Source organism: Poecilia latipinna, unplaced genomic scaffold, assembly GCF_001443285.1.
Source record: "Poecilia latipinna isolate Pla-1442-1.1 unplaced genomic scaffold, P_latipinna-1.0 Scaffold975, whole genome shotgun sequence".
In the NCBI taxonomy this organism is placed as follows: domain Eukaryota; kingdom Metazoa; phylum Chordata; class Actinopteri; order Cyprinodontiformes; family Poeciliidae; genus Poecilia; species Poecilia latipinna.
Window position 1 is genome coordinate 132,943 of NW_015113591.1, and position 26,995 is coordinate 159,937.

The 26,995-nt window shown below is 36.9% G+C and overlaps 2 protein-coding genes across 4 annotated transcripts in view; one reads left to right on the plus strand and one right to left on the minus strand.

The window, feature by feature from the left end:
• Nucleotides 1-7,758, minus strand: part of znf644a (zinc finger protein 644a) — a 24,237-nt gene extending 16,479 nt beyond the window's left edge. The window contains exon 1 of one of the 2 annotated variants that reach the window (XM_015050089.1): nt 7,264-7,758. In XM_015050089.1, coding sequence (XP_014905575.1) covers nt 7,264-7,683 — 420 coding nt within the window. In that variant the 5' untranslated portion in view covers nt 7,684-7,758. Of the gene's footprint in view, nt 1-2,900; nt 3,191-7,263 lie in introns of those variants that run through there. The other variant, XM_015050090.1, reaches the window with a different exon arrangement.
• On the plus strand, nt 3,286-26,273 carry hfm1 (helicase for meiosis 1). Of its 2 annotated transcripts, XM_015050087.1 has the most exons (40): nt 3,286-3,815; nt 6,226-6,380; nt 6,476-6,591; nt 8,245-8,533; nt 10,543-10,841; nt 11,519-11,560; nt 11,670-11,740; nt 11,825-11,957; nt 12,948-13,099; nt 13,204-13,281; nt 13,947-14,102; nt 14,192-14,392; nt 14,931-15,019; nt 15,134-15,177; nt 15,462-15,563; nt 16,471-16,616; nt 16,750-16,844; nt 16,973-17,106; nt 17,308-17,355; nt 17,918-17,998; nt 18,082-18,173; nt 18,333-18,439; nt 18,549-18,596; nt 18,677-18,774; nt 18,871-19,005; nt 19,163-19,248; nt 19,733-19,816; nt 20,825-20,982; nt 21,088-21,191; nt 21,483-21,644; nt 21,806-21,871; nt 21,975-22,099; nt 22,656-22,738; nt 23,278-23,375; nt 23,686-23,769; nt 24,000-24,299; nt 24,691-24,754; nt 24,860-24,962; nt 25,087-25,232; nt 26,037-26,273. In XM_015050087.1, exons 2-40 carry the CDS (start codon nt 6,310-6,312, stop codon nt 26,080-26,082), a joined length of 4,536 nt encoding a protein of 1,511 aa, XP_014905573.1. In that variant the 5' UTR covers nt 3,286-3,815; nt 6,226-6,309; the 3' UTR covers nt 26,083-26,273. The 2 variants fall into 2 exon arrangements, with proteins under 2 accessions (XP_014905573.1, XP_014905574.1); XM_015050088.1 differs by lacking the exons at nt 3,286-3,815; nt 6,226-6,380; nt 6,476-6,591 and adding an exon at nt 7,732-7,805 and having other exon boundaries at nt 12,948-13,132.
• Nucleotides 26,274-26,995: the final 722 nt, after the last annotated feature.

A 26,995-nucleotide genomic window follows, 5' to 3' on the forward strand; every position in this document is an offset into this window, starting at 1 on the left:
CACAGCATCTTGCAGCGGCATGCTATTCCATCCGGTTTGCGTTTAGTTGGACCATCATTTATTTTTCAACAGGACAATGACCCCAAGCACACCTACAGGCAGTGTAAGGGCTATTTGACCAAGAAGGAGAGTGATGGGGAGCTGCGCCAGATGACCAGGCATCCACAGTCAACGGACTTGAACCCAATCGAGATGGTTTGGGGTGAGCTGGACCGCAGAGTGAAGGTGAAAGAGCCAACAAGTGCTAAGCATCTCTGGGAACTCCTTCAAGACTGTTGGAAGACCATTTCAGGTGACTACCTCTTGAAGCTCATCAAGAGAATGCCAAGAGTGTGCGAAGCAGTAATCAAAGCAAAAGGTGGCTACTTTGAAGAACCTAGAATATAAGACATATTTTCAGTTGTTTCACACATTTTTGCTAAGTATATTATTCCACATGTGTTAATTCATAGTTTTGATGCCTTCAGTGTGAATATACAATTTTCATAGTCATGAAAATGAAGAAAACTCTTTGAATGAAAAGGTGTGTCCAAACTTTTGGTCTGTACTGTATCTTGGAAAAGGCAAGTCAATTCAAAGGTTCAATGTAGCTTTTACCACCAAGGATCAGTGACCATCCACAGTTAAGAACCACGGTGTTTGGGCTATGTCAATTTCTTGGATATGACATCCCATTTTAAGGACATGGAGAGTGTAATCCCCACACTCTACAGTAACACTCCAACCAAGTAGTAGCATCAGGAGCAAGTAGGACAGCTTTATCAAGTGACACACACTGCCACGGAATTTTGTGTCACCATAACTGCGCATTTCCTGATGTGATGTTGTTTTCCCTGGAGCTATTGGTGTGCTATTGTTTTCTCTTTTTATTGGGTGCGGGGAAGTCATTTGCTTGTGTTAGGGACATGTTGCATTGTAGCCCATCTGGCTCATCGTTGTATGTGAACTGAATCTTGAATCGCCCATTTCTAATTTGGAATTAGAAGCTTTTAAGTGACATTAAGCAACTAAGGAATGCAAATGAGTAATTATAGTGTTAATAAATACGTAAAATTTTGGTATGATTCTGTGTATGTTTTGCAACTTTAAAGGTGGAAGGTTCAAATAAACTCAAATTTGACATTTGATCAGTAGCAAAAACAGCAGTACATTTTTTGGGCAATTGAATACTTTAAGTGAAGATATGAAGAAAAACAGTAAACATTTTATGGTACAGTACCATTAACTGTTACCAGTGTCCAGTTGTTGTAACTGTGTTGCTGCTGTTTTAGTACATCTCACTCTATGGTTGCATTATAGGGCTTTTCCTAGTGGAAGAGTAGTTCGAAAATTTAAAAGGATAAAATTAAGCGACATTAATGTGATTAGCTATGTGTTGAAAGTCTTGCGCTCTCTCACTCCGACGCAGCCTAAGTTGAACCGCGTACATGTTTCAATATATTGCAGAAGGTAATTTTCTTTGATCTGTTGTTCCTCTGGTTATGAAAATAGCTTGATAAGTTTTCTTCTCAGCAATATAGCTTTCATAATAACAAGTGTTGTTGTTGCCCCAAACAAGTGACAATTAAGGATTATGTACTTTCCAATTTTGGATAAAGATTGAATTTTTTAGTCAGATGAAAACTGCATGATTTCTTACTCTTTAGTCAAGACGATGCTATCATCAAACCAGTCATTAGAGTTAACTTCAATGGTTTTAGGTTGTGTAGCGCTAAAATTAATTCAAAACTCATCGGCGCTGATTTTTTAAATTTTGAGATATCAGTGATTGGCCGATACTTGCATATGAAGTCGATCTCATCCACCGATCTTATCTACCTCTCCAGTTTTTGAGGTGTAAAACTCAAAAACTGACCTCTTCTGCTCTGCTGTGAGAAAGGTTTGACTGTCAGTCAAACCTGACAACTGTAAATGCGCCATCTCATGTCGGCACATTTACAGTTAACAATATCCAATCTTACCAACTCAGCGACTTTCGTGCTATATTTAGTGACACTTCAGACAAAAAAAAAAAAAATTCGTATCGGCCAAAATCAGAATCAGCGACCGGTCAAAAAACTGCAATCGGTGCATCCCTAATGCTAACTGCGATAATCAATCAGGACCTAATTGTTATGAGTTCGCAATTTTGATGAACATTTTTTAAACAATATTTTAGCTTTTAAACTTTATGTATGTTTTCTGCATTTCTTTGTTTTAGTAAACATTTTGTTTTTAGACAAAAAAAAAAACAAGTTACAAATAATCTTGATTTTTTTAAAAGTATATTTTTCATGCTGCTAAATAATGTTATTTCATCAATTCTGCTGTTATATGCAAGTCAGCTATATGACGAGTTAGTCTAATAACCATTTACACCTTATAAAGCAAAACGCAAATCATAATTGAGTTCAATGGTTAATTGTGGCTGTTTATGAAACTACAAGGTCGAGGCAGTGAGAGCTCTAGGATATGAAGGGCAATAAAAGTGTCATACTAACTGAGTAGGGTTTTGGCAGATGAAGGTGTTTGTCACATTTACATGGCAGTACTGAATGTACATGGACATGGCAAAGGGCTTTTGATGAGGCGGTGGTGGATTTTGCACAGAGCTGAAACTTTCAGTACAGGAGTTCAGTATCATGCTACCAACGACAGCTGCTATGTATGACTAAATGTATCTACTTCCAGAATCTATCGGAGCTTTAGCAGCTCTGTTTAGTTGCGGAATACGAGTATTTCTTTGACAGTTGTGTCACACTGTGTTGTTGGATGCTGCTTGCAGGAGCTGCAGACCATTCCATTAAGGCTGTTCCACACCAAAACCTATTCCTCAGGCTAAACTGAGGCTAATGACAATCATCCCCTCGATGGTTGCTAATGAAACACGGATAACACGATAATAAACAAACAAGCATTACCTCTGAGCGGCTTGGATGACAGCTGAAGACTACCGAAACGCTGCATTTAATGATTTCTTACTTTCGTCTTCCATCTATTTCACAGTCGCCATTTTCCGTGGTGGTCTGGTGTGGGCCGGATCATTTCTTTTGTAAGGGTATCCACTCATCCAGTCAGATCTGCGACTACAGAAACACTAAGTGCTCAAATAACCGAGTCAGATGGTGGGACTACTTTATAAAAACGCCAAAGCCGACAAATTCCTTAGAGTTAGTGTCGTGGATAATTTCGTCACGTATTGTGACGCGGCGGCGCCATGCTCCCCCGAAAAACATCGTAATGGTTCAGTCCAGATAGGAGGCATAAAAACCTGAGTTAATGACCATCTCTTTTGGGTGGCAGATTTTTTTTAGGTGATGGCGGTTAAACATCGTTTGACTATATTAGATAAATTAAACATCCCTTTTCTGTCTGGGTTGGACATTTGCGACTCAAACATTTCCCTGTTCACAGCTGCCAATAAGGCAAAGACAGGAATCATCTTCCAACAGGAGAGTTGATATGTTACCACCATCTGCCCAAGGTTGTCTTTTCTTTGGCCTTTGTTGTTTTTGTGACCGGTAATTTTCCTGTCCAGTCCCCTGTCTAGCGTTCTTTCCTAAGAAAGACGCGTTTACACTCTGTTAAAAGCATCCAAACAGTTCACAGACCGACCTGTTTCACAGTTTTCACGTGTAGCGCTCTGGTGACATCTGAACATAAGACCTGTCAAAAACAAAAACATGCAAATGGAGTAGCTACTGCGTTATATGAGTTCAACCTTCAGCTGCTGTAGAGTAACACTGTCGAATACTGATAGAGAGGGTCAAGGCTTATACTCCAGACGTACCTAACAATGTTGGAATAAATATGGACGTATATGTTTATTGTTACAGGTATGTACACAAAGATTATTTAGAATTAATTATGTCGTTATTCATTATAGGTAAATCAACATTATGGCGTCATAGTGGACGGTTATCGGTAATTAGCTAACTTAAGCTAGCAATGGCGTGTGACACACTTTGACAGCTTCTAAAGTGATAATAGTTTTATTAAATAGTAAATTTAATACTTATTAAAATTATTAATTTGAGCTAAAAGCCGTATAAACACACCATCTTGTACAGTCGTTCTCAAACTTATAACAGTACAACAAATACTGCCACGGTAATACCAAGCTTGCCTTCCGTCATATTAAAACTGTTCGACATGCCTTTCCATTTTGTTGTTTTATGTCAAAAAACAAAAAATAAAAACATATAGTTTTCTATTGACATTACTTGATTGATTAAAGGGCATGTTTTAATTTTAATCAGAAGTTAAAGGCCTTTTTTTATTTTAGAAAAATAAATAAAAGGGGCCTGAAAATCTAAGGTTTAACCATTACACCAAAATCCAATATGGCTGTCTTGCATAAAAAAAAACAGTGATAGTTGTGGTAAAAATTATTTTTTGTGTGTCACTAAATTGTTCACACAAACATTATTACATAGTTTTTAACAGAACATGCTGCTTCAGTGTTTTGAAGTACAAAGCAAAGAAATATGTTGCTAAAATCGTGTTAACTTGTTTTGCTAATTGTAGGCCATCTGGTCACAGAGCATAAGGTCCTGAAAAAATTAGGATACCTCCAAAAAGGTATCATAAAAGAATATTTGCTGTTATTTTTAACATATTGAATCTATTTAATATCAGTTTTAGCAACGCTTGTACACAATTTTATATAATAGAAGCAAGCCAAAGACAATAGTTTTTAAAATCTTTTAAAAATATGGAATAAATTAGAACAAGCTAGCAATTATCCATCCATCCATCCATTTTCTTTACACCCTTGTCCCTTAGTGGGCTCTGGAGGGTTGCTGGTGCCTATCTCCAGCTAACGTTCTGGGCGAGAGGCGGGGTACACCCTGGACAGGTCGCCAGTCTGTCGCAGGCTAGCAATTATCCCAACTTAAAATAACAAAAAGCTATGCACAGTCTGTATGCATTGTGTACATGGTGACAACTTGGTTACTTAGCATTTTTAAGGACGTTTTCTTTGCTTACCCCTCAGGTATTTAGTTTTGTGTTTCTCTCTGTAAAGTAAGAGTATTACAATCCAAATAGCTACCTGAGGCCTCCACAAAGATAACTGTAGTAGTTTGTGACTCTGGTAAGGGCTTTACGGAGGTCTTAAAAAAATTTAAGTTATTCATCTCACTATATAAAAAATAATCTAAATGTCTAAACTTTATAAAAACAACTGAAAACATGCCCAAATCTAGGCTTTCAAGCAGATTCACCCTGATAGCAGATGACAAGATGCTAAAAAAAGTGTATTCCTTTAACAATTTTTTGAAAAAAAAAAAAGAAAAAAAAGAAGATTGTTTAATTGCTTTTGTTAAAAAAAGAAGCAACAGTTATTACACTTGTTGCTTTACGAATAGCACAATAATTATTAATGTTTTGACAAAAAGTGTATTCGTTTTGATTTGTAAGTATATGCTCAAGTAAAATTCTACTAATATTTTGAGTGCTGATTCTACTGAATGTTATACCTTTATTTTTTAGCAATGTTAAACCATTTAATTTTAAATCTTTGATATACCTCAATTCTGATTTTTAGATTAAATATTAACATGACTTTTGTGACTTATATGAACTGGATTTTATTTTTGCTTGTTGAATTATATGAAGTGCATTAATAGGACATAATTTAATGCTACATCTAAGCATAAAATTAAAGTGGAAACATGCAAGGAAGGACAGTAATTATGAGAAGGTTTTGTTGGCTTGTAACACTAATAAATATTTTCCTTTAATGATAGTTATAATTGCTGACATTCCATTTTTTTAGAATAAAAAATAGATAAAACAGTTATATTTTTAAATTTCATAATCATTTTTTCATTGTTTTATTTTCTTTTAAGGAGTCTCATCCTTCTTGATTGAAGTCAAACAATTTTAAGTCTAAATCTGTTAGAGGTATGATACTTTTGGGCTTAAATGTATATAAATGATTGAATAAAAAATATTGCCTGCTATCACAATGGAGCACTTTTCAAACAGGTAGCTTATTTTTTTTAAATAAGTTTTATTACTTTATATTCTTTATTTCATATTAAACTATTCAAAAATGTATTGGATCTTTTAAGTGAATAGCACCAGAACATAATGGTAACTTATTGTTTGATGCTTTAAAATGTATCTATTTATGAGCTTCTAATTGCACCATAAAAAGGACCTTGATCTACATTTAAGGATAAGAGAAATATTTGTCAGTCTGTGCCATGGAAACTTTTCCTGTTCTTATTTTCTTTATAGCCAAACCTCTGTCGCCAGTACGCAGGCTGACTGATTAACTTGCTGTGGTTCACATTTAAAAGACAGTCTGCATTACCTAGAGTGATGTTTGATGCAGATGACTGCACGGTGTCCTTGGACAGTCTGTTTTTTGAGAAGCCTACTGTACACAAGGTGTAAGTACTTAGAGATCCACTGCACAATTAGAGTTTTATTGTTCACTTTCTGGGGGAAATGATCCTGTTTTTTTTCCTGAACCTTATTTTGACAGAAAACCATTGCCTCTGGAAAGCAGTCAGTGGCAGTTAGATGCACCTCCACCTCTTACACATATCCCAGCCACTCAGGACATGCAACAGGAGGTTGAATCTCTCTCTGCCTTGTACAGTATGTAATGTTTTAAATTAAGAAATGTTCTTCTCTGCTTACTTTAATAAACTGCTTTATATCTGACTTTTAGAAGCCCTAAAAAATTTGCTATTCTCGGATCATGCTAATAGATTTGAAAGTTCTGCAGTTCAGCTTCACTTGATGTTTCTTCAGTTGTCAGAGGCATGGCATCATTGACACTTCTAGCGCCATTTCTTCTTATGGTGTTTTTCAGTGCAGGGCACCCCTTCAGCTGATACAAAGTTACATTTAGTTTTAACATGTGCTCCATGTTTTGATTACCAAACCATTAAAATCTTTAAATCCAAGAGCTGTTAGTTTTGCTAGTAAGAGAGATACTGGGACAGCAGAAGTAGCTCGTACTTTTAATAACAAGATTGTAGACTTCATGGCAAAAATTGACTTAGGCCATTATGGTAGGACGGTGTCAGTATTTTTAATCAATAGACAGTCCCGTGTGTGTATGTGTGTGTGTGTATACACAGCTAACAACTATAAATCAGCAGTTATTTCATTAAATACATAGAACGAAGTGATATTTTAGACAAGGAAAATGGGAAGTGTGATTACCTTCAATGTTTTTACCATCCGAATTCTGGTATGATTGTAAGATTTAATAAATAATTGTCATGTTTACATTACTTAAATACACATGATCTCGGATCTTACCTGCATCCTCTTCAGCTTGACTATGCAAGACCGAAGGGCGGGTTGGGATATCCAGCGGGATGCGGTGGTGCTCGCCAGACCAGCTATGGCACTCGCTCCCTGACCATGCTGACCGCTGCTCCGTGTGGCTCCAGCTGTGCCACTGGGGAACACTGTAGGTACGGCTGTTGGTAGCAGCACGCGCTTGTGTTGAACCGAATACCCAAGCGACTCCTTTAATACGGGAACAAAATCAAAACAGTGCAACTCAAAATGTTCCGAGCACAGAACAGACGTCGGAGAGGGCTTCCAGTTCTCACGGGTACGTCTGACCTGCTTCACCCACTTCGAAAGTAGCTCAGGCTCCTTTGGGAACCTGAATAAGCTCACACCATCCTCACGAGTGTTGGAGCAAAACGCAGCGATGCAGCGCGAAGGCATAGCCGTAAATGTTAAGCGATAACGACGTTTGCAGCTGTCTGCTGGAAAGTTGCTTGTTTTTGTATCAACAAAACTGGCGGTCCTTCTCGCGCCAACGTCACATCCGCCTTTGCATCCACAAGGTGAGCGCCGCCACATCCCGTTCAATTTACCTAAAGCGGAGCGGTTTTTTCATTACAGTACTGTACTTGAAGCGCGTTTTTAACGTCTATATAAATAATCGGATGTGGTTTATAAAACATGACAGAAAGTGTCAGAATCGTGTAAACCGCCCTTTAAAGAGAGGAATGGAGAGCGCGACAGGCGGGTAGCGGAAGTGTTTTTCGTTTTAGTTCATGGCTCCAACGCAAATGTCCAAGTTATTGCACATTGCTGTAGTATTTTGCTGGGATTTCCCGCATTAATACTGAGAGATTTTCAAGAATAATCATTTCAGGCCCTGATTTAAATCCACTCAATCATCAGTAAAAATTTTATAATAAAGTTCTGTCCAAATTTCTTATGTCAGGAAAGCACTGCTGAAAGCCATGCATTTTCCAATTCCTTCTTATGTATTTGCAGGTTTCACACAGAAACCCAAGAAGTTCCAGCCTCCTTTTAAAGGACTCAATGCCTCTTCATCAAAAATCAATAGTTTCTACAGTTTTAATGATGAAGAGAGAAGATTTGAGGAGACTCAAGGTGATTGCACCAGCAACTTCAGGGGAAATAATGGTTGCTCTGGTGATGACGGGCTAAAGGATTACCCTGACGGTAGTTTTCTGAGTGGCGGAGGTGGAGATGAAACCCGGCTGGACTCTTGTCATGCGGCTATCAGTAGATGCTTGCCTGGTCTACCTTTAAGAAGAAGGCAAGTGCCACTCACTTATCAGAATTCCATTAAATAAACTGGACTAACTAAGCTACTGCCATTGTTTTCTGAAATAATCACACATGAATTCTTATATATGACTGCAATGTGATTGAAATGTTTAAGTACACATGGCCTGTGTCCATACACAGCAGATCAACAGAGTTGGTCTTCCCAGCAGGCAGATACAGACCATTATTCAGGCATGCCTTACCTAACAGGATTACTGTCTGTAACTACGGTGCCTTGCTGAAGTTTGAAGGCCTATTCTCATTTTGCATTGTTACAGCCACAAGCTTGAATTCAGTTCACCAGGATTTTTATATGATAGATGAATACAAAGAACTGCACACATCCCTTTTTAAATGTGAAAGTGTTACACAATGACAAATCATTCAAAAACATTTTACAAATGTAATGAGACCTATATAAAGAAAGAAAAACATCCAGTTGCATAAGATTAAGACTTTTGTTGAAGTACCTTTTGATTATAATTCAAGATTCAGGCTTATTTAGTTGGCGTCTACACTAGTAATTATGTGTGCAGTTACAAGACAAGTGAGCATTTTGACCCTTTGATCGTTTTTAGGCATATTTTCTAACAGATATGTATATCAGATATCTGTATATGGATGTTGGGAGAAACATCCAGTTTTTAGCAGCGCCTCAGTTTTTCTATATTTTTTCCAATTATTGGAGAAATGATTTGAGAAATGATGGAAAATTCCCTGAGTCGCAGTGTACAAATAGATACGTGCTGTATAATGCAGCTCCAGTTGTCAGGAGCCAGTGTCTTGCAGATGTGTCGCTGCTCCAACACAGCTGACTCATGACTAAATTACCTCCTCAGGATATCATCAGGCTATGGAGGGGCTTGGGAATAAATCATTCACAGAAGTATCATGAATACTCTGCTTCTACAATGTGTTGCCCAAGGGAAGCTGAATACAAATGTACGCCATGCTTTTTAGATTTTTTTTTTTTAGAAAATCATATGTGGATGTTGATCTATCCAACAAAATCAATTCATCTTGTGGTTATAACATTCCAAAATGTATCTAAGTTCAAAAAGTATGAAAAAAAGTACTTTTGCACTTTTATATGTGAAACCTATGATTCTATGAAATAAATATCTTGTCTCTTGAGACTGAAATTTTTGCTTGAGAATTAAAATAATTTTAAGTTTGAAAATAATCACATAATCATAAAATATATTTCATGATGAAATCTATCCTGTCAAATAATTGGACAGGATAGAAATTCAATGTTGTACATTGAAATGTAAGACTAGATTTCTTCCATATGTTTGTTTTATTCAGATCCACAAAGGTTTGCTTTTCTCTATATGTATGTGGAGTTAAGCCTGTCACAATAACAAATTTTGCTTGACGATAAATTGTCCCAGAAGCTATCTGGATAAACGATAATATTGTTGTTTTGACACCATTTTCAAGTATCTAAAGGCATAATAATGCAAGAACACATTCTCAAATATCAATAAGCTTTAATTTCTTATGAGCATTTAACACTGGAACTGAAAGACATTTTAAATATCAAAAATAATTAAACAAAGCAACAGAAACAACAAATAACATGAATTGTGAAGCCTCTGTAAACAAAATTGTCCTCCAATAAAAGGACTCATTGAGACCAAAGCACCAGACTGAAGTCTTTTGTCCTCCAGTTTTAGGTAGAAAGAGAGACAAAAACCATAAATCATGCAAATGAAAATTATCGAGCAGCTTGTTTTAATTTATTATATGATTAATTGATTTATTGCAACAGAGCCTTGTGGAACATTAAAATATATTGCTGATTCCTTAAAGTAGGTGTGCTGTATATATTCTCAGAGTTTTGCAAAAGAACACAAGAGGATATTTAGCCGTCCTCCATACTGGTCAGCCAGACGCCTGAATGCTTTCTCCTCTCTGTTACGGCTCAGCAGCAGTCGTTCTTCTCCCTCTACCTTCCTGCTGTTGCTTCAGTTTCTCTCCTTCCACAATCAACAGCTTGTTCAGGAGTCCTACGCTGAGCGGCGCAGGTGATTTGTCGACCAACGTCGACCTCAAGTCTCGCAGTGGGAACGGCGGCGGCGGCGAGAAAACATTCAGACCTCAAACTTTTCTCAGCCCGGTTGCCATGGCGACCGTGCCTCCTGCTCTCCAACTACCACAGGCTGCTCCGTTCTCCTGCTCGTCTGCGCCGAGGGTGCGACCCCTGCAGCAGGTGCCACATGCAGAAACGCCGGACAAAGGTGCAAAGAGAGCCTTCGTTCCACCCATGACGCCTCAACCGCTGCACTTACAAGGTTCTGCTCAACACTGACACACTGACACACTCACTGTTTATCAAATAACACCCGTAATGATAAGTATTCCCATTACTGACTGTGGCAGAAGCTGCCATAGTGTGTCTGGGTAAGATGAGGCGTTATAATGTGAGCTCCCTTCATTGACTGCTTCATTGTAATGAAACCAACTGGTCACTAGGTGGTAACCACTTGAAGCTGTAGACAGTAATACTATGGAACTTCTGAACTCATTGATTCTTAAAAGAATATTTGCATTTAGTTTGATTCGTATATCTTATTAAAATATTCACTTCCAAAACATAAGATCTTGAAGTTTATAGTGCAAATATTTTTGGTACACTTGAAATGAGACAAAACTAACTTGTAAGTAACTTTTCAAGGAGACATATGAGCATGTTTTAAGTATATAATTCCTTAATATTGATGAAAGAAAGAGTAGTTCCACTGGCAAATTTTTTTTTACAACATGGGAAAAATGTATTGTTATAACTAATAAAATCTACTTTTTGATCAATATTACATAATTATTTACTTGAATCAAGCTTCTACAACTTGCTGAAGACTTACTTTGAAGTATTTTTTTTTCCAAGCCAGAAACTTGGTAAAATTTTGTGTTTTGCTGTGCAAATAATGTGGCTGTAAGCAAACATCGTCTTTGGTTTCTTCCATTTTAGGATCTTCTGGCTCTGAAGTTCTGCGTCCCGTGTCAGAAATCCGTATCCTTTCCTCTTCGTTTCATGTACATAAAGACTTTTGGAAATTACTTGTCCACCTCTGAATTACGCTGGAAACAAGCGGAGTGATTTCCTGAAACGTGCAACACAGCAGTGAAATTCAGATCCATCTTTAGCGAGTTCCCCTTTTTCAATTACGTCCAATCCAAAGCTCTGGATGATGTGAGTGTTAAAAGAAACCGTACAAACATATTGCTAAATAAGATAAATAACATAATATTACTATAATTTTTGCTGTGTTTGCAGGTTCTTTATACAAACAAGAACTTTGTAGCCTGTGCTCCGACTGGATCGGGGAAAACAGTTCTGTTTGAGCTCGCCATCATTCGCCTGTTAATGGAGACTCAGGAACCATGGAGAGATGTCAAAGCTGTGTATAGTGAGACCAATATATAGGCCAATTTTCTCTATGGTTGGATCTGATTGGTTACAAATATATGCAGCACATCAAATTCTGTAAACCTGAAGTTTATTTTCTTATTCAGGAAATAGACTAGGCCAACAAACTCCCACTACTTTTAGTCTATAAACCCACCAAGCAACAGCATGAACTTTGATGGGCTTTTTTAAGCTTAGTGACAGTCAAGAAAAGTTAGTATGCTTTAAGATATGAATTAGAACAATCACAATTTTTCATTTTCTGTTGTACTTAGTCCTTAAAAACAGAATTGTTCAAAATCAGAAACAGCAGGTCAGATGTAAAAAAAATAAAATAAAAAATAGGCATCGACCAAGAAATGCCTGATCAGTTCAGTTTTAGTATGCACACAACATCATTGTAAGGCAAGGTAAAGTAATTTTATTTATATAGCACATTTTCAGCAACAAGAAATTCAAAGTGCTTTACATGAACTAAAGGAAATACAAACAACATGACAAACCAAAAGAAAGAGCAAAGGAAGAAAAATAATCTAATAATGTTGATCCAAAGTATATAAACTAGATACTCTTATTCAGGTTTGCTAGATAAGTATAAGTAAGTATAAGGCCTAATTCCTTTTCTGGGTTTGAATAGGAGTCTGAAAAGTAGTTGCTAAGGTAGTTTTCCTGGATGCTAAGTTTGTTTTAATCCCTGTTCTGGGTTGCTAAGTAAGTATATTGCTAGATAAATATAAGCAAGTATTCTCTGGCCTTTCTAAGAATGCTCTAAATTTGTAAAAGTAATTAGTACTAAACAGTTTCTAAGTAACTGTTATAATAATAATAATAATAATATTAATAACAATAATAATAAAAGTCCAACTGTTTGCTAAAATAATGCATCAAAATAATATTTTCCTTTGGGATTTGTGTTAAAATGCAAAACACATATAGAAATAAAATGATAAATTTGTTTCTGGTGGGCAGACTTTGTGTTTGTTCTCCTCAGTGGCTCCCATCAAAGCGCTCTGCAGCCAGTGTTATGACAGCTGGAGCAAGAAGTTCGGTCCTCTGGGGCTGACCTGCAAGGAGCTGACCGGTGACACAGAGATCGATGACTTGTTCGAGATTCATGACTCCCACATCATCCTGACCACGCCTGTGTGTGATGCTACTCAAACGAGAGCACCAAAAGTAAACCTCTGATATGTAAAACCATTGTTTTTTCCCTCAGTAGTTAAAGCATTGCTGTGTTTCGTTTCTAGGAGAAGTGGGACAGCATGACAAGGAAATGGAAGGATAATTCTCTGCTGCAGCTTGTTAGACTCTTCCTTATTGACGAGGTCAGTGTGTAATATCACTTATTTCACAATGTGCGTCACTTGTAAAAATGAATAGTGCCTTTTTATCTGCTAGTTGGTGGATGATCAATGTCACTATTATAAGACACTGCATCTCAACTCAGTAAAATTGGATTGGTTGCGTTGATAGGCAGCCTGTTTTTGTAGGCCTTTCCAGAGATGTTCTTTGGGTCGAATCTCTGACCGAGGCATAATAAAAAAGTGGAAAGGGTTTGAATACTGTTTTCTGTGTGTTAGTTTGAGGTTTTCTGTGTCCTGTTTTCCCCTGTGAGTCTCTGTGCTGTCCTGATTGTTCCCAGCTGTGTCTCGTTTCTGTGATTACCCTCCCTGTGTATTTAGTCCCACCTGTTGTCTGTGTTCCTTGTTGGGTCCTCGTCTATGGTTTGTTTGTCATCTGTCGCTGTTTGCTCATTGCTACCTGTGTCTTCATTATTAAAAATCCACTTTCATCATGACAACCTGGGCCTGCCTGTGTTTCCCTCACCACTCTCAACCTCACATCATGACAAAAGCATTGTATGTTTCGGAAATCTTTAGCTGCATCTATTATTAATAAAATATATGCAATAAAAAAGATTTGGTCAGCCTCCTGTTAAATCCCAGACAGGTTTCTGGATTTAATCAGCATTAAAAAAAATTATTTCCAGGTTCATGTGGTGAAGGATGCAACCCGTGGCGCCACGTTAGAAGTGGTGGTGAGCAGAATGAAGGCAGTGAATTCATACAGGACATCTCAGAACCCAGAGGGAGGCGTCACAATGAGATTAGTGGCTGTGTCGGCCACAATCCCCAACATATGTGACGTAAGTGTCACAAAGAAACGTATTCAGTTAGAGAGCTGTCTTGGCAGCGTCAGTAATTTGTGACTGACTTCAGAACTGCTTGTTATTAGATAGCTGACTGGCTGTCCAATGGGAGCGAGCCGGCCTCCTATCTGAGTATGGATGAGAGCCACCGTCCAGTAAAGCTTCGGAAGGTGGTCCTGGGATTCCCCTGCAGTGGGACACAAACAGAGTTCAAGTTTGATTTATCTCTCAACTACAAGATGGCCAACATAATACAGACATACTCTGACCAGAAGCCTACGCTAGTGGTAAGTGGAGCAGGTGACAGTTAGTTAATGCTTTTTGTGTTTTCATGTAATCCTTGAATGGCAATGTAAAGGGTAAGTTATTTATCAATCAAGCTTTACTAGTTAGCAGTATTCATACAGACAGGTGTAAAGTAAAGCGGCTTGCAGAGGTTAAAAACAGAAGGGCAAATATAAAACCCACTAGTTTTATGAAAAATTACCAAACTAAGCAGAAAATAAAGAAAGGGGTAGAACAGCTAACTATTGTGGATGAGCAACTGTAGAAATGCAACTTGTAGATTAGTGAGGAAATACTGATTATATATCATGATATACTATTTTATATATCAATCTATATCTCTCATGTTTATACAGTTCTGTGAAAAAATATGATTGATCTAGTCTTATTAACAACTGTGTAAATTAAAAGTCTGTGGTGCAGTGTCGTCATTATTTACATGACTTTATAGAAGGTGGCAATACTCTTTTAGTTAAAGGATTACTTTTCCCCTGTTTCTGGTTACTGCTCCTGTCATTTTACCTCTCTTGCTTTTTGTAGTTTTGCTCAACAAGGAAAGGAGCTCAGCAGTCGGCTGCAGTTCTGGCCAAGGATGCCCGATTCATTATGAGCTTTGAACACAAGCAAAGGTGCACCGATCTGATGTCTTTGTGTGTGAATCGTTTAATAACAATATGTTTTAGATTTCTTTAGAGTATTACAGGTTACTCTGCTGTGCTTATGAGATCTTATTGACCTTGCAGGTTGATGAAATATGCAAACTCTATTCTGGATTCAAAACTGAGAGGTAATGTACCTTGCAACATGTTAAACCAAGCTTTTGGGAAACTATTATATGCCGATGCATAAAAGTAGTAATAATGCAGTGTAGTGTATTGCTTGATGGCCCATTTAATTAGCAGCTCCTGTGAACTGCTCTAAAACTGTGTTGCTTAATAACTGTCACCTATTTTGTTAAATTACCTTTTTTTTTTAACTCAGAAGTGAAACATAAACCTGTTAAAGACTGGATCATCTGACAAAACCCACATGTGTTTACATAAAACATTTTGTGTTGATCTTTTGGCCCAGATCTGATGATGTTAGGAGTTGGTTACCACCATGCAGGCGTTGACTTGTCTGACAGGAAGCTGGTAGAAGAGGCCTTCACCCTGGGAGACCTGCCTGTCCTATGTAAGAGCAAATACAAGGTCTATAGGTCATAGGAGTTTATTGTACTTCTCTTCCATCATTCTTCTACAAAATTATGAGAAAACTGCAGTATGTGGGTACATTTTACAGGTACGCTTAAAATTGTTCAACCTCCACAGCTAAATTTGCATTTTAGTTGCATCTGATGCCTTAAAATTAACTTTTGTCTCTTTAAGAAACCCCTACTCTTCCTGACACTACGCCATCAGCATGTCATCACAACAATGCTTCTCCATGATGCCGTTTACAACAGTTTTAGAAACATTGGACTGAGAAGTAATTCCTATAATGAGCTCAGCAGATGTGCAGTTCTACTCAGTGTTTGCGAATTGCTGCTGCCACTAGTCTGGAGGAGCTGAGTGGGGGAGTCCTGAGGGAGAGCTGCTCTGTAGGCCGAGAGCTCAGCTGGGGCCTAAAACTTCAAGGTGGAGCTTTGGGTAAATATGCGGTGCTTTGTAGGAGCAGACGACCCCAAATGGTTGTCATGGGGATTAAATAATTTCTCAAATCAAAGCAACACTCCAGGTATGTATTTGATGAGTTCAAAAACAATCTTTTGCAAAGTACCCCTCCCTTTTAAAGCCAACAGACCTGATGTAGCTAATCAAAGCGTTGAGGGATCAGGTGTGGACCCAGACTTATGAAGAATATTATTTAGGGGTTTGAATAATTTTGAGATTGCAGTACTTACAAAATTTACTGATGAATTTGGATCAAATCCATGTTTAAATTGTTTATTTTAATAATTTAAATAGTTTTACTTACCTGCTTAAGCTGTTATGTAATTTGTTTATCACAAACACATTGGTCAGTTAGAATTTTGCCCATAAACCTAATTGGTAGAGAAGGCTGAATAATTTAAGGTGCCCTGCTGTTTGTGACGTCCCAGTTACAACCCGGACTCTGGCTATGGGGGTGAACCTTCCTGCTCACCTGGTGGTCATCAAGTCAACGATGCAGTACGTTGCCGGCTCCTGTGAAGAGTACAGCGAGGCTGACATCCTGCAGATGATTGGCCGGGCGGGTCGGCCTCAGGTACCAACACAGTTAAAACTTGAGGGACTCTTTCTGTTTTTTTGTTCTCACTGCAATGTTTATTGTTTGTTTGTTTGTTTTTTTATACAATGACATTTTACACCTTCTTTCTCACTGCATTTCAACCCCTCAGTTTGATACATCAGCAACTGCAGTGATCATGACCAAGGTTCACACCAGAGAGAAATACATGAAACTTATGAATGGGATAGAGATCATTGAGAGCAGGTAGGACAAAGACATGCTTGTTATTACTCCCCCCCCCCCCTTTTTTTTTTTTTTTTTTCTCTGTCCTTCTTTCCTGCAGAAGCATACCCACAATACAGATCATATTATAACACACTGTGCTCCTGTAGCTTACATAGTCACCTGGTGGAGCACCTGAATGCTGAGATTGTTCTCCGGACCATCAGTGATGTCAACATGGCTCTCGACTGGATACGCTCCACCTTCCTGTACATCAGAGCCCTTAAGAACCCGTCTCACTACGGTCAGCCCCATGAATTCAAATCAAGTGTTTATCTTCCTCAGTGCCTTGCATACACATCCTTTTTCTCATGTTAAAACTAGGGATGCACCAATCCACTCTTTTCACTTTTGATACTGATACAGACATCTGATGTTTAGCATAAATACAATAAATATAATAAAGTATGATGTTTACTCCTTTATGTTCTCACTTTCTACTCAGGTTTCTCAGCCAACTTAGACAGATATGGTATTGAAGCAAAGTTGCAAGGTGAGCACTGACTGATCAATTACCTGCAAATACATTGAAACTGATCAAAATAGTACCAGATATTAGCAAAGTGCTAAAAGTATTCTTCTAGTCAAAGGTAAAGTTTGAGGTAACACTTTATTTGAAGGGCGAGCAAAAGACTAATATGACATGTAATGACATAAACATGACAGAACACCTTTAATGAACATGAAGGAGTCTTCATGAATGTTCATGACAGTTGTCATTGAGTGTCATTTGGTAATTAATGTTACTTTTAATTTGCATTAAAAATGACACTTTTAATGCAAAATGTCACTGCAAAACTGGGACCAGATTAACACTTATTTTTTATTAAAAGTGTCACTTTTAATGTAAAGTTGAGACTTTTAATGCAAAATTTTGTATTGAAAATGTTAGTATTTACCGAGTGACACTTAATGACAACTGTCATAAACATTTATGAAGACTTCCTCATGTTCACTACAGATGTTTTTGTCATACTTATGACAGTGTCATGATATTCTTATGCACACCCCTTCAAATACAGTGTTTCCCAGTTGGATTATCCTGTCTTTTTCAGAACTGTGTCTGAAGACCCTCAACTCTCTGTCGGCCATTGATTTGATCACCATGGATGAGGATATCAACATCAAACCCACAGGTGGAGAAACATAGCATGGTAACTTAGTGCTTTGAAAGGAGTTTCTATGTTTTTATCTGAAGACGCTTCTTGTATTTTAACAGAAGCTGGCAGGTTGATGGCGAGGTACTGTGTAGCCTTTGAAACAGTGCAGCTGTTCACCAAAGTAACCGGCAGCGAAACACTGCCTGACCTGGTAGGTTCTCTGTGCTGCAGGAAAAAAAAATCCCCATTCTGTGTGCTTTGACTTAAAACAGGACTTTTGTTGGTGCAAATATTTTAGAGAGCACTTTCACTAAAGGGTGGCAATGCAAAAATGTATCCAGTTTAAAAGTCTTTGGCATTCTGTGTGCAGGTTGACCTGGTGTCAAAGAGCAAGGAGTTCAGGGACGTTCAGTTGAGAGTAAATGAGAAGAAAACCCTGAACACCTTGAACAGAGACAAGAACAGGGCCACCATCAGGTCAGATGCCTTTGAAGGATTATAAAGTATCGCATCAAAACATGTTCTTGATGTATGTCTCACCAGATACAGTAATAACAGTGTTAGATTGTTGGATGTATTCTTTTAGATTTCCACTTGAGGGAAAGATCAAAACCAGCGAGATGAAAGTGAACTGGTGGGTGTGTTTTGGTAGAATATCATATTAAGATGTTCATCTCAAGAATTTTGATGGTTCTGATCCATGTTTTCTTGTAGCTTAATTCAGGCTCAGTTGAGCTCTATCTCAATTCAAGACTTTGGTCTTACACAAGAGACTGCAAAGATCTTTAGAATCGGGATGCGAATCACCAAATGTGAGTATAAAAAATGGCAAAAAGTAAACAGTTTCTTTTTCTTTTTCTTTGCAGAGGCCTTTTTTTCTGACTTATCTTGTGTTTTCTTCTCAACAGGCCTGTCAGAGTTTCTTACTCAGCAATCTAAGACGGGGTTTTGTGCTGCACTTAGCTCCCTGATCTTAGCTAAGTGCTTTAGAGCTAAGCTGTGGGAAAACTCACCTTTTGTTTCCAAACAGATGGAGAAGATAGGTCAGTGCATTGCCACACTATGCATCATAAAATGGAGAACTTCAGGACTACATTAGTAAAATTTATTATAAGACTTCCCATACATGACCATTTTATGCCTAAATTTCTACGTTATTAACTTAAACTTGATGTTTTTCTGTGCCACACCGTCCTTCAGGTTTGACTCTGTCAACTGCGATGGTGAATGCTGGCCTCACCAGTTTCAGCAAAATAGAGCAAACCAACCCCAGAGAGCTGGAGCTGGTCAGCCACTCTAACGTTTTTACTGGAAACCTCTGACAACCATACGCTGTTGTGTGTTTCACTGCACTGATATACAGACCCATTCAATAAATTAGAATATTATTGAAAAATTAATTTATTTCAGGAACTTAAATAACTAAGTGAAACACATTATATAGATTAATTACAGCCTTTCTTCTGTTAGTTATAATGATTTTACCACTGACAGCTAATAAAAGCAGGACATTTAAAATTAGACATCAGACCAATAAAAAAAACATGTTTAATAAAGTAATGTGAGCTTAGTGAAAAGTATGTTTAGTACCTACTTTTAGGAGGTTATTTTCAAGCCTCGTCTGAATGCACTTTCAAATTTTTTGAATTAGAATATGACTGTAAGTTTAGTGACTGCTTATAATTGAAGTTTTCTTTTTATTTGAAACTTGTTTTGATTTTAATGTTTTGCCTCATTTTCTGCTAATAACTATTTTTTGTCCCAATGCAGATTCTTAACAGACATCCGCCATTTGGAAACCAAATCAGAGAATCTGTCGTTCATCTTCCAAAGTACGACATTAACCTGGAACAGGTGAGCCTCACAGCAACAAGAATCAGAAAAGCATCTTTGTATTCATTTTAATTATTTTATGTTTTTTAAAAGGATACATTTCCTACCCAGAATTTCTTTTCTGTTTGATTAAGAAACATTTTATTAAAATTCTCTTAATTCACTTTAGTAAAGACAAAGGAATCTGTAAAATTTCATGAACTTCAAGTTTAGTATGCAACATGGCTGCCGCTGGACATATAGAATGTAGTGATAGTTGTAAAGTGTAAATATGATTTTTTTAGATTTATGACTTAAAAAACCAGTGGCTTACATTCTTATGAACAAGATAGAATAGAATAGAATAGAATAGAATAGAATAGAATAAGCCTTATTGGTTCTCAGCAGCAAAGTGACAGAAGGCAAATTGTAGCATATAGATTGACACAAAAATAAAAATATTCAAAACAGCACTAAGAATAATACACTGTACAGTAACAGCAAACTTAAGACATAAAAAAATACTGTTCACTTATTAATAATTGCATATTTGATCCAAAGAAATTGAGAGGGAGTAGGATCATTAAAATAATGTACAAAATGTTCCCTTTTTTGATCAAAAACAATAGAAGTGAGAAAAGAGTTTGGACATATGGTATGTTATTATCAGCCTGTGTTTGTAGTAGCGGTTAGCACCAACACAAATGGGAATTCTTAATGGTTTTCGACTTGCAGCTAGAACACGCTGAACTCATTCCCAGTTCTAAGGTCTGACCTGCAGGCGAATCAAATGCAGCAATTAAACACCCCTGACTTTTTGTTACTGAGAAACTTTTTGTTGTTGTTTTGAGCTCCAGTTTTTAGTTTTGTGTAAATATGACTTCTAGACGAGGATAGCAAACCAGAGTAAACAGAGAACTTTCTGTTCCCTCCGTTTTTATTGAATTATTCCATTTTGATTACTTCAGAATAGATTTCGATCCTAAACTAGTGATTTCAACCTCTGTTATCGCCGCACTTCTGTCTTTAAGCTTCTTGTTTTTTTTGTAGCTGCCCAGGTACAGCAGTACCACAGCTGAGATTGTGGTAAAGGTGACCCTACAAAACCAAGCCCAGCTGCTGTCCAGGAGAACAGCTCCAGACCATCACTACGTCTCTCTGATCATTGGCAACTCTGAAAACCATGTAGTCATTCTACACAAACTCAAGTGAGAAACGCTCCCATTGGTTAATGTTGCTGTACTAAAACACAACTGGAGTTTAAGCCAGACTAAAGCTGGCCTAAGAAGGGTGTTTTCATCTCTGTTTATCAGGGACTCGTTGCTGCTCAAGTCTGGTAGCTGGACCAAAAAGGTAGATGTGCCAAAGGCTTCCAAAGGAAATGAGATCAGTGTCAACCTCATCAGCTCAGAATATGGTAAACTACGGAAATATCTTTAGATACATTTCTACTTAGAAATATATCAACAAACATTTCAAAAGTTTTTTTCTCTCACATGTTAGAGGTGAACAGGGAATATACCTTGTTCACAGTTCAATCATATAAATCTGTAATTTGGAAACATTTATTCTGTAGGTGAAAATTCAGTGTTGGGAAATAATTACAGTCACAGCTCTTTTTTTTTTTTTTTTTTTGAAAATTTATATGTTTAAAAAAACAAAAAAATTTTCAGAGCTCGTTAAACTTGACTTTTTCGTTCTTTTGCAGTGGGTCTGGACATCCAGCTGAAGTTTCCTGTGTACTACTCTGCTGCAGCCCAAAATCTTGGGACTGAAATTCCACAAAGCAAAACAGATAATCTAGTTGGACAAAGAGCTCAACACTCACACTGCTCTGAGACTCAAAAAACCTCATCTGCAAAGAAGCAAGGTAATATAAAGTAGTTTAATAATGATGGTTTTGGTTGATGCCACAAGGTAAAATAGTTTTTGTTCCTTACATCAATGCAGAGAGCTGACTTTTTTTTCTGTGTGTGTGTGTGTGTGTGTGTGTGTGTGTGTGTGTGTGTGTGTGTGTGTGTGTGTGATCAGACTCAGCCAGTAAAAGACAGTGCAATCATTTCTGCAAAAATAAGAACCTCTGTGCTCATGACTGCTGTGAGTAAAACATATAACTTTTCCCATTTTATGTGTCTGCCTGTGTAATTTACATGTTTTCTTTTGTCAGTTTTGTGTTGACCCCTCTGTATTTCCTCCTTAGGTAAAGTAGGTGTTGCTGTAGGACAGAAAAGGTCAGCCAACCATGAATCCAGCTTCTCCTCTTACTTGGAGGACCTGAGGAACAGGTCTGATGTACTTGCACAGACCCCTGTCAAACGCCTTAAGGTAGACAAGAAGATTTTTGCACCGTCTCTCTGCTTAAATGTTAGGTCTATCATAGCTTTATAACTTTGTTGTAGTTGTTCTGAAAGACTTTTCAGGGTTTGAAAATTAACTACTCTTTTACTTTTAGTCCAGACAGTTTCCAAGGTTATGCTTTTCTGTCAATATTTATTTTTCACTAAGCATTTTATTACTGGCTTATCATCCAGGCCTAAAAATACAAAACTCTAGTGATCAACTGTTGTATCAACACAGAGAGCATAGGAAAGAACATAGAAAGGCTTCTTCATTCAAGGCATAAATGTAAAACCCAATGTAATTATCAATTAATCTACCGATTAAAGAAAATAATTTGGCACATTCGGCAGATTTTTCATTGATTCTGTTCATTTTTGTTCTAATAAGAACAATCCTTAAATAAAACGTGCATTTCAAAGTTCATTCTATCAAAAACCTTGAATGTGTGTTGGTGCAAACACCTTTACGTGTAAGATAGTAAGTTTAATATTGCCACATATGCGCTTCATGTTATGGATGTTTCATGTTTTGTGATCATCAGATAAAAATGAGTGAAGAGCCTCTGTCTGTCAGCATGAAGAGGTTTGCCTACAAACCCAGAGAAACGCTTCCCTCTGGCTCGTGGTATTTACATTTCATTCATCCTTTCATTAATTCATTCATTCATTATAAATACAATCCATCAGAGCTGGGTAATTTTGTTTAGCTAGTTTTTGTAACTAAAATGCTTGTAACATCTTGGAGAACCTTAAGACAAGAGACCAAATAATAAAAATAAAAATCAGTACACCCAATATATTCCATTTTTGATTTAGATATTTACATGCAAAAAGTTTAATATTTCAAAGAAGAAATGAGGTCGTTGATCTACTAGACAATATTTTTCAGCTTTCTAGTAAAAGGTTTGGTGTCCCAACTTTTCTTTTTTTCTGCTTTGACTGAAACTTTTGTTTCCTCATTGTGCAGCTCTAGCAGATCTGCATTTTTTGTTTTGTTTTTGAGAATCAGATTTTCTCATTTCATTTTTCACAACAATAAGACACGATCCCTAGCTTATTCTGGTATCTATTTGATAAAAAGTTGTGGCTAGATAAATGCTAAAACAAGCATCGTGTGAGTAAACTTTGTTATTTCAAGCTTTTGTTCTGTGTGTTTATGTGCAGGCATGCAGGAAATGGGCATAAAAGTGCCGACATGGAGCTGACAGCTGAACACTATGCTGAGCTGCCTGATGTAGTTTGTCTGGAGGATTTTGACAGAGGTAAACAAGCTGCAGCATTAAGAATATTTTAAACTCCACAAACCTTGTAACACAGAACATGAGAGATGCATCAGTCTGCAGAGGATCATCTGCTGTGGCCAGTTTTCATCTTTGGCCATTCTTGTAAATACAAATAATAATGACCACCGTTGAAAACTTTCAACATTTGAAACTCAAAAATGTTTTAGAGTTTTTAGGCAGAAATGTACTCCTCTATTTGTTTTCTGACCAGTGGCCCACCATCGTACTTAGCTGATTTCAACTGTACATTTATTTTTTCTGTTCTACTGTCGTATTGTTTGTTTTTCAGATTACTGTTTCTATGCAGAAGACGGTCCTGAGGGATTGGCAGAGATTTCCCAAACTTCTCCTGCGGCACCTGCTTATCATCAAAGTACAGATGTTCTCCTTAACTATTTGATTTTGTTTATTAATATGGCACATTCTGTGATGTCATGTATTATGTATGTTAAGTGCCATACATTTGTTCTCTTTATAGTAATAAAAAAAAAATAACTCGTTTGTGATGTAGCAAGTTGAAATCTCATGCTGCACTTTTCTAGAACTCTGCAATCATATTTTATTTTACTTCCTGTCTGTTTTCTATATAATTTTTCTGTCCAGATTCCTCAAAGTGGATGACCCTGAAATCCGGGTCGGGCTCCAGACCGCCTCCGAACCAGATCAGCACAGTCAGCTCAGCTTCGTCGGGCTGGTCCACTGCGGTGCCAGAACAAAAAAAACCCTACAAAAGTCCTTCATCTCTCCAAATACCAAGTGTCACCTTTGACCTGGGAAATGAATGGGATGACTGGAGAGATTTTGATGATGAAAACTTGCTGAATGCCAGTGAAACATCACCACCCCCATGTGAAAGCAGCTTTCAGCCTCAGATGCAGCAGCATGTTCAAAACAAGATATCAGGTAGTTACATTTTAAGTCAAATGTAATTTAAAAAATATATTTCACGTTATTTTATGAAAGTTTTTGTGTATTTTATGACCAATAAGACTTTTGGAATATCTCTCCATTAGAGATGCGCCAATAAATCTTTGCCAATTTTCTCAATTATTGGAGATTGGAGATGAGCGCACATTTGCATGATTAACACTAGTCACCCCCTTTCACCAACTATGCGACTTTTTCTCTATATGTAGCGTCTCTTCAGAAAATAAAAAGTCAATATAGACCAAAATCATAATGATAAATCAGGCTTTTAAAAGATCAATGATAGGCCAGAAAACTGTAATCTGTACAACCCTGCTTTCCATAATTGTAATGACTATAAGTTTACTTATTATGTATTTTTTGACAGCACCAGTGCTGATCAGCAGCTCACAAGCAGAGCCCTGTATGACTACTTTCACTACATCACTGAGGTTAGACCCCCAAAAAGGATTCAATCTTGCTTCTTATTACAGCTGAATTTATAACATAAAACCACACACATCTAATAACATCTTTCAATTTCATGCTGGTTTTAGGTTGATTTCAAATCCAAGTCCTGAAGTCAGGAAAGTTGGACCCTCTTCTATCAGTCAGTCGTTCACATCACAAAAGAGGATTTCACTTGACTGGGATAAACAGGTGCGAGCATGTGAAGCTCGTTTTCCTTCCATCCATGATCCGAAGTGCCGATGTTGCTTCTTATCGTTGTTCCTGGTTGTGGGAGTTGTACAGTTATTGTGTTCTTGTCTTTCACTTTGTGTAGAGACCAAATGTTTTCAGTGATGTTTTCAATGTAAAAACACCTGAAAAACTCCCAGCACACACTCTGGGTGGACAGGTTAGCAGAAGGTTGGATTTCTTCTCTGCAATGAATGCAACATCCAGTGCCAACCTGCCTCTTCATAAAAGGTAATCTAATCTCACTGATAATCTAGGGATGTCCCACTCAGGATCTGTCGTCCCAAGTCTTAGTGTTTTAAGACGGGTTATTATCAGCATTTATTAAAACTGTGTAAATTTACAATGCAGTAAAATCAACTTGATTAATTTCATCCATACTAAATGGTCAATATTAATATGGTGACTGTATACCACCTAACAGACCAACAAAGTTCCAGATGCTACAGTCTGTGCTGTCACTTTTTCTTGACAGCACCAGATTTAAAGTATCAAAACTTTTTAGAGATGAACCTGAATAAAAACTTTAATATGACCTAAAATATCCCAATTTCTTTACAAAACTGTAAAGTTTTCTTTACTAAACATAATGTTTCTTTACTAAACATAAACAGTGAGTTATTGATTAAGCTGCTCTTGATTAGCTGGGGATGTATTAGCAGAGCTTACAGAGAAGGTCACATGATACACAAAGACCAGGCGCTGCAGCAGCCAGTACAGTCGCTGTCATTACAGGGAGTCACTGTTTAGTAAAAGATAAATAATGTGTTTAGTAAAACTAAGCTATGCCTTTGGGAAAAAATTTACTTAGTTTCTTTTTAAAAATACGTTGTGTAAAACACAGCCAGATGAGTTGATTGGATTGCAGTACACCAACAACAAGTATCCAGAATTACGTTTTGATCAGGGCCCTGATAGTGATTGTTTTAAAGTGCTATGACTGGGACTTCTCTACTTTTATTAAAGTGATTTTATTTTTGCCTGATTAATGAATAATTGCTTTTTACTTTATTTCTTCTTGTTCATTATTCACAGCAAAGAGGAGGAAGCTTTCCTTGGCATATTTGATGGTATATTCTAGAATATACTATCCTCTAAGAGATCTGTTACAGTTCAGTGTTCAATGCTAAACTTTTCTTCTTTCACAAACCTCTCAGAGTTGTACTGGTATATTGAGTTATATTATATATGTTTATATTAAACAAGTTGTTCCTGTTCTATTTGTTATAATGAATGTATTTATGCTTGTTATTAAATAAAGCTTACATTAACTCATTTATTTCTTGAATTGTGGTTAAATAAGAATTAAATTAATAGTTGCAAAGAGTGAGATTTTTTTTTCAAAAGTTCAAATTATTTTTCCATTATAGCAGTAATGGTAACAAGCACATTTTTCAATTTTTTAAATTATTTTATTTTGTAAACACATTTTACATAACCAAACAGTGACAAGAATTAATAAAACATTCATTAATCAGAATAGAATTTTGGAAAATACAAATGTTTGCTTAAATGTTTGCTTAAATAAGAAGTAAAGGTTTATCTCATAATTTGTGATACATATAGGTTTTACTTTTGCGTTTTTACAGTAAAGATAAGACAACCAACTTAGATTATTCAGGCCCTTAGGAAGAAATTTAAAAATCTCTTCAAAATTTTATATGGTTTGTGCTTTTTTTCTTGAGTGGTTTAAAAGAAAACATTTTGAAAATAAATGAGAAAAACATGTATGTATGAGGTTTTTTTTCATACATTTTATTCCATTAAAACAGAATTTGGCCATAATAATTAGAAGGTTATACATTGCTCATTACTGGTAAAATGGGTGTTAAGTTAGTTCAGTAGTTAGTGTAATTGGGAGGTTATTTGCGTTTGTGAGTCAGAACACACAGAAACTGTATTCAATGTACATGTCTGATCAGATGAGAATTAAGATTTTTATCAGACAAACACCCTGTAGCCTTTTTTTTTTTTTAGCTTCCATTCAGATAAAT